An 11164-nucleotide genomic window follows, 5' to 3' on the forward strand; every position below is an offset into this window, starting at 1 on the left:
AGTTGCCACACTTACTTTTGATACATTGAATGAAGTCCAACTCATCCAAAACCCCACACCACAAGCACAGAAAACATAAAGTCTGGTTTACCTGATACGAATAATAAAAATATCTTTAATGAGCGGTGACTCTTCCTTAGCTCAGTTTTGTTTTCTCTGATTCAGAAAGAAACACTTACAATTTTGGTCTGCCAACTGCATGGAGAAAATTTTATGCTGTCCCTTTAACAAAGGCATCATGGGATGTTACTTATCTCTTCAGATACCCATTTCCACACACTCAGTGTCTGGGCATGAGGCCAGATATTTCCCCCCCCCTTCAGGCCTGTCACCAACCCTGATGCTATGCCTCTCCAAGCTTACTGGAAAAGGACTGGGCGTAGGAGAATAAGATTTGAGGTACCTTAAGACCAATGCTCCCTCTAAGCTACGGAGCCATGGGAACAAAAATTCTACTTTGTGAGCTACTTGCATTAAAGTTGTGAGCGAGCAATTTAGCTGCTGCATAAATTGGTTTTCTCTGGAGCCATCCTCCCTGAGCTAAGACAGAAATGTGTGAGCCGGAGGCTAAAAAACTGTGAGCTAGCTCACACCAACTCAGCTTACAGGGAACATCACTTAAGGCCCTGGCAAAATACCCTACAGGTAGACAAGGGGTGGCTTGTAGGAGGAAATGGAAGCATCCCTGAAAGCTATACAGTATTGATCTGCTTTAGCTTAACGTATCATGAATCAAGTCAGCCTGAAAGGGACTTTTGCCAATGAAGAGAAACATTCTCTTGGAAAGTCCCTGAAACATTTTTCCGACAAATACCCCAATGCTCCCAAGTAAACATGAGAAAATACGGCTGTTTGGTTTTCACAGAAGGTCCTGGGGTGGGGCGGGGAGAAGGTCTTGGAACAGAATGAAAGGCACACAGAGGCTGCGGTCAGGCAACAAGCTTGGCACAGTCTGGGCATGCCTCTAAGTGCACTGGTTTAAGTGGGAGTGGGAAGGACCAGTCAGACCGCACGCCCTGAGGCCGCGTCCCCACAGGCTCGCACTCTGGTCATTCGTCCACATTAGTGCTGTGCCTCAATCATGAAGCGTGCTGTCCAGGTGGTTTTCTTTAAAAATATGGGTGCCAAAAACTGGTAAAAAAAAAGAAGCAGAAATCTTTCTGACTGTTCGCACTTCCCGACCAGCTTCAGTTCACAACAAAGAAGTTCAGACATCCGGAAATGCGGGGTTAGAGCGCTGACAGCTGTAAAGATCAGACTTTCCACCGTGCCTAATAACTCCGATTCGAAGGTGGGTCAGAATGGGGTGGTGACGACTGGGGACTGGGAAGAACATGATACTGTGCGATGGTGCTCTTTAAACCCCGCAAGGGAACCGCAACAACATTGGCGCAAACTACTCGTCGGACCGCAGACACAGAAATCTCCAGTCTCTTTGCTTACTGATACGATTCAATAGTTTATTCACACATAGATGCAAACTGAGTTTATGTTTTGTCACATAAGCACAGGCAGATCAATGTTATATGACAAACACACTAGGCAGTATTCATAGATATACGATAAACACATTATGCAGAATTTATACTAGAAACATTCATGTTAAGAACATTAGTAGTTTTATACTACAAACATTTCATCAGAAAGAGGTACCAGGAATAGAGAGAGACTGGAATGATTGTTACAAAGGGATAACTGTATGTGGCCATTAACTGGGAATGGGTTAGAGGCTAACATAACTCTCAGAAGCTAATATAACTGTTACAAAGGTCTCGTCTCTAAATGGACTGTTACAGGGATCTGGTCGCAGGGTGAATGTTCTCAGGAGCTAGTGTCAAGAGAACGGCCAAATTACGGAACCCCCAATTTGATCCAGAGAGCCGAGATGACCTTGGGAAAAGAGGGCTGATGTGTGCTTCCACCATGAATCACTAGAGAGCAACTTGAGATAGAGAGCAATTGCTAGCCAATATAAAAAAGAAGGCTTCTAGCCGGATATATATATATATATTAAAAAAGGACTGGTTGTGACTTTCAGAAATAAACTAACTGGCTTGCTCCTAATTTAAATACTTCAAATGGAACTAGAAGATAATTTGAAGAAAGTAGAAAAGCTGTAAAAATTTGAAGGAAGTAGTAAAGAAGTTACGCTGCATCAAGAGGCTGACACCTTTTAATACAAAAGACTGCTCCCGAGGAAGACTGGTGAAATGAGTGTATAACTGGGTGCTCATTGAGGATAATGGACTCTTCCTTGAAAATGTTAGAATTTCCTTAGTAAAAGTTTCAATTGTAATCTAAGTTGATGTTCATAAGATTTTTTAAATGTTATTGTCATTTTCATCACACTGTGTGTTTGTTTGTTATATAGTCTTTAAGCAGTGGCTGGACAAACACTTGTCAAGGATGCTGCTGTAGGCCAGTGATGGCGAACCTTTTAGAGACCGAGTGTCCAAACTGCGACCCAAAACCCACTTATTTATCACAAAGTGCCAACACAGCAATTTAACCTGAATACTGAGGTTTTACTTTAGAAAAAACAACTCATACATTAACTTAAGATGATCCAAACAAAGTAAGGAAAGCCATCCCAAATGCTTTCATTGACTTAAAATTATTTGGCAGAGAATTTGACACTTTAATGATGGTCTGGGCCTGGCTGGGGCGATGGCACGCGTGCCCACAGAGAGGGCTCTGAGTGCCACCTCTGACACCCGTGCCATAGGTTCGCCACCACTGCTGTAGGCTGATCCTGCATTGAGCAGGGGGTTGGACTAGATGGCCTGTATGGCCCCTTCCAAATATGTGATTCTACGATTCTATAACATTTCTTCCGGTTACAGTAAGGCTTCAGATTCAGTCTTTTTACAACAGTATACGGCTTTTCAGTGGTTTGTATGGTCTGTCGTTGTCTTTTAGGCATGCAACAGGAGAAAAGATATTTTCAGGGGCTAAGCAGTTCATTGCTTTCCGCCCTGTGTGGGTTCCTCGATGAAGCTGAGGATGGCCACTCTAACTGGATCTCTTTCCACACACTGAGTGTCACGCCCAACCTGCACGCTTGAGATTGCCGCACTTTCTGCCATGGCACCTGGGGTCCCTGAGGAGTCTCCTTGGCCTCAGACTGGGGAGGAGAGGGGTCTTCTCTCACCCTTGTCCTCTTCCCCAGCTTCAACCAATGCGCTGCTGTCTTGGCTCTCTGTGGCTAGCTGCCATCCCTGGCCTGCTGATGGAGCTCCCCTTCTCTCTCCCCCCATCCTCTCCTTTCTGCATCGCCCATCCTCTGCCCTTCTGTTGGCTCCTGCCCCTGTCTATCATGGCCATGCCCGGGCCCAAGGCAGACCATTCCCCCACAGGACCTCGGATCCCTCAGAATGGTGCCTGCTCGCTGTGACGGATTCCAGGCTTGATCAGCCGGCAAGAGAAGACACCCGCAGTCACGTGACTAGCAGGGATGATGTGATCCTGATGCAGAACTCAGGGGAGGGTTCTAATGAAAAAACAAACAAACTCTTGACAGTTGGTTTGGAAGTTGAGACTGACCGTAGGTTTTAGTCCGGTGATTCTGTGCCAGGGAACTGAGAAGTCTGGTTGAACATCGCTGAGTCAGAGGAGCAAATGAGCCTTCTCTACACATCCCAATATTAAGGGAACCTCCTTGTGGTGAAACAAAGGATACACGTTCATCTCACTAAGAGTTTATACCCTGCTGGAGAGGGAGTCCGGTTTAGTGGATTTTAGTGTATGACAGAAGTGTTTACTGAACTAGTGGTTGTCCAAAATCTAAACCAAGGAACAGTGAGGAGGTTTCTCTGTGAAGGGGGAGAACACTTGAGGAATCCACCCAAAAACTGGCCATCTAAAACAGCACAGGGGTTGAGTTGAGAGTGAAAGCGTGTTTTGTACTGTGACATCTGAACTGACTGTTTATAAGGAACTAACCAAAAGCTGAAATATACCATCTGCATCTACGTATCCACAATCATCAAATTTTTCCCGTGTACAAATTTTCCCTGCCTGTCTGTCTTTGCAAACAAAATCTTTAGTTAGTTTTACTGTTCCAAATTGTATGTGCCTCAGTGTCAGTTGAAAATAAGACTGCTCCAGCCTGGAAAAGGTTAAAGAAAGCAAATCCCACATACTCAGGAATAAGGGAGTTCCTCAAACTTGCCCGGACCCGGAGCTACCGGTGCATGGCGCACGGCTGAATCCTGAGCTCCCGTCCCTTTCTCCCTAATTCCTACTTATAATAGTTCTTCAACGTCTCCATGCCGAAGAAAAATACCAATAAAGCTGCCGGAACACCATCTGCAACTCAGAGAGGTGGAACAAAATCGGTACGTACGTTTTTTACAACGATAGCTCCAGAAGAGCTTTTTCTCACCTGAAGTTTCTGCCCAGCTCTTCCGGGGCCCGTGCCATAGCCTGCTCCCCGTGACCTCATTCAGCCACCTGGGATGACGGCTACCGCTGCAGTAAGGGAGGTGGATGGGCTGCTGACATCTCATCAAGTTTAGCCTTTTATGTTAAGGTTTCTCACCTGCGTGGATTCTTTGGTGCTGCTGAAGAGTACCTCTATCTCTGAATCGCTTTCCACATGCTGAGCATTCAAAAGGTTTCTCCCCTATGTGGATTCTTTCGTGCTTCTGAAGATGGCCACTCTCTCTGAATCTGACTATGCAAAATAGAATTACTTCGCTTGAGAACAAGTGGCGGCAGTATAATTTGAAATTTAGGGGGTTCGAGGAGGGGTCTGAAGAGTCTCAAAATATAGCCCATTTTATGGCTACTTGGCTAGCTAAAGTAATGCAACTCGATGATGGCGTCGCACCAGCAATAGCCAAGGCTCAACGCTTAGGACCGTTAGCGATGGCGCGCAAAGACAAACCAAGAGACATTTTAGTTCAGTTTATTTACCTACGATCCAGAGATAAAATCCTCAAACTAGCAAAGCAAAAAGGATCTCTGGCTTATGGTGAACAAAAGATCATTGTATTGCTTGACCTAGCCCCGGAAATCCTGCTCAAACGGAGATCCCTTAAGAATATCACAGCCAGACTCCACGAAGCGAAGATTCGGTTCCGCTGGTCCCCAACTTCGGACATTTTGATCTACAAAAACGGCTTACTGCACCAAGCAACCGATTGTGCATCAGGAATACAATTACTTTCTGCAGTAGGGATCAAGTTATCTCCAGCGGAAGAAGAAGAACTGTTAAAAACCTGACTTTTTCCTTCATGCTTCTCTCAAGGAAGATGGAAGCCTTTATGCAACTGACTCTAGAGCTTACACTACCTTCTTTGTTATTGTTCCTGACGACTGTGGCTATACGGGAACATTGTAAGACTGTTCTTTAAAAGTTGAAAAGTTTAAAAATGTTTGTTTAAAAAGCTTAAAAATAGCTATAAGGATAATGATTCAGCAATGAGGTAATTGCAACAAAAATAATTTAATTGTTTTTGAGTTAAATTGGAAGGCAGATGCAATGCAATATTTGCATTTTTTATGTTATTTTATTTGTATTTGAATGTCAACAGGTAGAGAGAGGCTTTATAAGAATTGAAATATTTATTTTAGCAGACTGGTGAATGCTGTTTTATCTACAGGTTTAATATGTTCCTTTTTTGGTGAATAAGGAGATTCGGAATTCATAGTTCCAGGTCCTATTTGTTAAACTGTTGGGCTAGTTAACTATACTGGCAATGAAGTAATTGCTTTCCTTATCGAAATAATAAATATCTTTATGTTAAATCTATTTTATAGCCAAGGCAACTTTATGGACTTTTATGACTGGATAGAAACCTTTGATATTCAAAAGGTGGTTAGATGGTAAAAAATATACGTTGGTTTTTCTTTTTTTTTATAAATATTATTGAAGAGCATTGTGTTTTCAAAACTACAGGAAACTACAGGTTTATAATCATTGCAAGATATACAATTAAGGCTGTAAAGGAAAATGGATCTATTAGGAAAAGGAGACAATTCTTAGAATATATTTTTCTGTTTAATTATTACACAGTTATTACAGGGAGAGGGAGGGAGCCAGTTAAAGTGAAACAGGTTGAACTCTTTTCTTTGCCCCCCTGGTATAGTTAAGTGTCCTTACAGGAGTGTCTGTTGTAACACTCCTTCTAGCTACCTAATTTAGGTTAGCTAGCCAAGGCACTACCCTCTTTTGTGAGAGGGTATCTTTTTTCCTTTTTTCCCTTTTTTGTTGTGGGTGTGGGTTGTGGTTGTTAGTTAGTTTAAATTTTGATGCAACAATTCTCCATTGCAACATGGAACGCCCGAGGTTTGAATAACAGAATTAAGGTTAAGAGAGCGTCTAACTACTGGTTTAAACAAAAAACTCAAATATTATGCATTCAAGAAACTCATTTGAAGAACGCACTTTTCCCGGTATTGAGGTCAAAGTGGTTTTCACAGCAATTCCAAGCAAAAGGTTCCTCGAAAGCAAGAGGGACTGCCATTCTAATCTCACATAACCTACCTTTTCAGCACAAAAAGAGTGATATAGACCCCAATGGTAGATATATTTTTATTCAAGGAGATCGAAAAATATTTTTCGGCTGAAGGATATTATGCTTAAAGGAAAGTTCCTTACGCAAGACCAATTTGTTCAAGTAATAAAAACCAAACTGCCTTGGTTGCAATACTGCCAATTGCAACATATGTATACGAGAATAGCCACCTCTTCTGACTTAAATAGGCCACCGCTACAATTTGAGAAACTACTGGCTAAATTAAGTAGAAATACTAAAGGGGCCATAACAATCATTTATAATGCCTTAAATGAAAAATCGTGGACAATAAAAAACTCAGTTCAAACAAAATGGGAACAGGATTTGCGAACCACGATAGACGATAAAACCTGGACTAGGATTTGGAATTCTTTTCAAATGACAACAAATAATTTGGCTATGCGAATCCAATCATATAAATTGTATTCAAGATGGTACCTAACTCCTGAAAGATTATACCATTGTAAATACAAGTCCTCTCCAGATTGCTGGAAAGGGTGTGGTATGAAAGGAACGCTCATTCATTGTTGGTGGGAATGCCCCGTTGTAAATAACTATTGGGTGCGGATTAGGAAAATTATACAGGAAATTACTGGATGTGTTTTACCTTTTACCCCGGAAACCTTTCTTTTGGGTACTTATAAGAACTCTACGATTTCACAGGAGAAACAAGAGCTAACAGCTATTTTAATATCGGCAGCAAAAACTTTATTAGCTCAGCGATGGAATAAACCTGATATTCCAAATATAAAACAATGGATTGCAAAATGTTGGGACTACGTAGTATCTGACAAAATTACGGAGCAAATCCTTGCACTGAACTCTCCATCCCGGCCTGATAGGTTTTTAACACGATGGTTTGCTTTTTTCCAATATACCAATAGAAACTCAGACTCTATCTTTGTTCTTCCCACGAAATATTTAGAATTCTCGTTTTATTGAAGGGCGAACTGAATTTGTTGTAGACATTTCAATATATATATTGTTGCATCTGGTTTTGGTAACGTTTTAATTGTTGATATTGTTATATAATGTTCTCTGTTAATGTTATTACTGCTCCAGCCTGGAAAAGGTTAAAGAAAGCAAATCCCACATACTCAGGAATAAGGGAGCTCCTCAAAGTTGCCCGGACCCAGCTGCTCATGGAGCTAAGCAGAGCGGCATTGTCTGACTCCACAATTCCACATTCTCCTGTAGACCCTGCAGGAACTAGCTGGACAACGTAGACTGAAGAGTGCCTTTCTGAGGCGAGGGGGCTTGCCCTACTGCAAGGCCTCTGGCTGCTTCCTGCTGCTCTCCCCCTGCATCCTGCCACCCGGCTGGGCCACCATCCACTGAAGTTTCTTCCCAGCTCTTCCGGGGCCCGTGCCATAGCCTGCTCCCCGTGACCTCATTCAGCCACCTGGGATGACGGCTACCGCTGCAGTAAGGGAGGTGGATGGGCTGCTGACATCTCATCAAGTTTAGTCTTTTATGTTAAGGTTTCTCACCTGAGTGGATTCTTTGGTGCTGCTGAAGAGTACCTCTATCTCTGAATCTCTTTCCACATGCTGAGCATTCAAAAGGTTTCTCCCCTATGTGGATTCTTTCGTGCTTCTGAAGATGGCCACTCTCTCTGAATCTCTTTCCACACTCTGAACATTCAAAAGGTTTCTCCCCTTTGTGGATTCTTTGGTGTTTCTGAAGAGTACCACTATCTCTGAATCTCTTTCCACACTCTGAGCATTCAAAGGGCTTCTCCCCTGTGTGGGTTCTTTGGTGCTTCAGAAGATTGCCGCTCTCACTGAATCTCTTTCTACACTCAGAGCATTCAAAAGGTTTCTCCCCTGTGTGGATTCTTTGGTGCTTCAGAAGATGGCCACTCTCACTGAATCTCTTTCCACACTCAGAGCATTCAAAAGGTTTTTCCCCTGTGTGGGTTCTCTGGTGCACTTGAAGATTGCTATTTCTACTGAATCTCTTTCCACACTCAGAGCATTCAAATGGTTTGTCCCCTGTGTGGATTCTTTGGTGGTTCTGAAGAGTGCCACTCTGAGTGAATCTCTTTCCACACTCTGAGCATTCAAATGGTTTGTCCCCTGCGTGGATTCTTTGGTGGTTCTGAAGACTGCTGCTCTGACTGAATCTCTTTCCACACTCTGAGCATTCAAAAGGTTCCTCCCCAGTGTGGGTTCTTTGGTGCTTCTGAAGATTGCCACTCTCACTGAATCTCTTTCCACACTCATAGCATTCAAAAGGTTCCTCCCCAGTGTGGGTTCTTTGGTGCTTCTGAAGATTGCCACTCTCACTGAATCTCTTTCCACACTCATAGCATTCAAAAGGTTCCTCCCCAGTGTGGGTTCTTTGGTGCTTCTGAAGATTGCCACTGTCACTGAATCTCCTTCCACACTCAGAGCATTCAAAAGGTTTCTCCCCTGTGTGGGTTTTTTGGTGCTTTTGAAGATAGCCACTCTCACTGAATCTCTTTCCACACTCAGAGCATTCAAAAGGTTTCTCCCCTGTGTGGGTTTTTTGGTGCTTCTGAAGATTGCCACTCTCACTGAATCTCTTTCCACACTCAGAGCATTCAAAAGGTTTCTCCCCTGTGTGGGTTCTTTGATGGTTCTGAAGAGTAGCACTCCGACTGAATCGTTTTCCACATTCTGAGCATTCAAAAATTTTCTCCCCTGTGTGCGTTCCTCGGTGCTGCTGAAGATTGCTGCTCACACTGAATCGCTTTCCACACTCAGAGCATTCGAAAGGTTTCTCCCCTGTGTGGGTTCTTTGATGGTTCTGAAGAGTAGCACTCCGACTGAATCGCTTTCCACATTCTGAGCATTCAAAAATTTTCTCCCCTGTGTGCGATCCTTGGTGCTGCTGAAGATTGCTGCTCACACTGAATCGCTTTCCACACTCAGAGCATTCAAAAGGTTTCTCCCCTGTGTGGGTTTTTTGGTGCTTCTGAAGATTGCCACTCTCACTGAATCTCTTTCCACACTCAGAGCATTCAAAAGGTTTCTCCCCTGTGTGGGTTTTTTGATGGTTCTGAAGAGTACCACTCCGACTGAATCGCTTTCCACATTCTGAGCATTCAAAAATTTTCTCCCCTGTGTGCGTTCCTTGGTGCTGCTGAAGATTGCTGCTCACACTGAATCTCTTTCCACACTCAGAGCATTCAAAAGGTTTCTTGCCTCTGTGTATTCTTTGGTCCACTAGGAACTGTGATCTATTTCTGAAATACTTTCCAGAATTGTTGGATTTACTTGCCTTCATTATCCCGTGCTGTACATTACACTGTCTTCCATCTCTCTTCTCCAGCATCTGGCATACTTTTTTTCTTTTAGATCTGCCTTGATTTCTGATGGGGTTTTTTAGGTGTTCCCTTTTAACTCTATCTGGTATTTGTGGATTAAGTTCCTCACCCTCCTCATTCCTCTGATTATGCTCTGCTGGAATAAAGAGAGAGATCTTGTTAGCATCTGGCAGGACCAGTAATATCCAAAGGCATCTATCTGACTGCAGTATTTATTTATTTATTCATTATTTTAGATTTATATCCCGGCTTGCCTGTCATGCAGGCTCAAGTCAGCGTACATCGGCTAAAATGCAATAAATACATAAAAATACAATATACATACATAACAATAAAATCCTAACCATAGTATGCATAAAGTGCAATCAGTGCAGATGGCGTTTCCTAAAGTGGGCTGATATAGGTGGGCCGGTGTCCTGTCCTGTTGACTATAGCACAGCTTAAGGGCCTTGCTGGTTTAATTTGCTCGTTCCTCAGTGGCAGCCCCTAATCAAAGGCCTGGTGGAGGAGCTTCATTTTACAAGCCCTGTGGAACTGTAATAGGTCCCACAGGGCCCTAGTGTCTTCCAGGAGCTCATTTCACCAGTACGGGGCTGCCACTGAGAAGGCCCTGGCCCTGGCGACAGCCAATTTAGCATCGTTTGGACCAGGGACAGTCAGGCGATTTTGGGTCCCTGATCTCAGTGCTCTCTGGAGGACATGTGGGGAAAGGCGGTCCATCAGGTAGGCAGGCCCCAGACCATTTAGGGCTCTAAAGGTCAAAAACAGCACCTTGAAGTGAATCTGGAACACTATTGGAAGCCAGTGCAATGACTTCAGCACAGGCTGGATGTGCTCCCACCTGGGGAGGCCCATCAACAGCCTGGCTGTCACATTTTGCACCAGCTGCAGCTTCCAGAGTTGCCACAAGGGCAGCCCCATGGAGAGAGCATTGCAGTAGTCTAGACTCGAGGTGACCATAGCATGGATCACTGAAGCCAGATCATTGCGTTTGAGGAAGGGGACCAAGTGCCTAATCAGCCGAAGATGGTAGAAGGCTGCCTTGGCAGTGGCTGCTACCTGGGCCAACTAACGGCGCCCCATCGAAGGTCAGTAATGGGATCCCTAACCCCGACCCGCTCCGACTCAGGCACAGGACCTCTGTCTACGGCAGCAAGAATATCATATGCAAAATATTGGAAACAAATGGAAGCACCAAAGAAGCAAGAATATGTGAAAACTGTTGGAGACAGCTGAAAATGACAAACTGTCATCGTTGATGAGAGGGACAACAGACCCAACATTTCAAAAGACGTGGAAAAAACTGTATGACTGGTATAATATAAATGCATAGTTTAAAGTAATGACATTT

At 43.6% G+C, this 11164-nt stretch overlaps 1 protein-coding gene across 1 annotated transcript; it reads right to left on the reverse strand.

Moving 5' to 3' along the window:
• Nucleotides 1–4540: 4540 nt before the first annotated feature.
• Nucleotides 4541–9668, reverse strand: LOC107107659 (gastrula zinc finger protein XlCGF57.1-like; the record flags this gene model as incomplete). Its single annotated transcript, XM_015407957.1, has 2 exons — nt 4541–4675; nt 8012–9668. Coding segments are annotated over 2 exons (1792 nt in total), but the record flags the coding sequence as incomplete, so codon positions are not given.
• Between the last annotated feature and the right edge of the window lie 1496 nt (nt 9669–11164).

This window comes from Gekko japonicus, unplaced genomic scaffold (assembly GCF_001447785.1).
Source record: "Gekko japonicus isolate JY-2015 unplaced genomic scaffold, Gekko_japonicus_V1.1 scaffold6933, whole genome shotgun sequence".
Classification (NCBI taxonomy): domain Eukaryota; kingdom Metazoa; phylum Chordata; class Lepidosauria; order Squamata; family Gekkonidae; genus Gekko; species Gekko japonicus.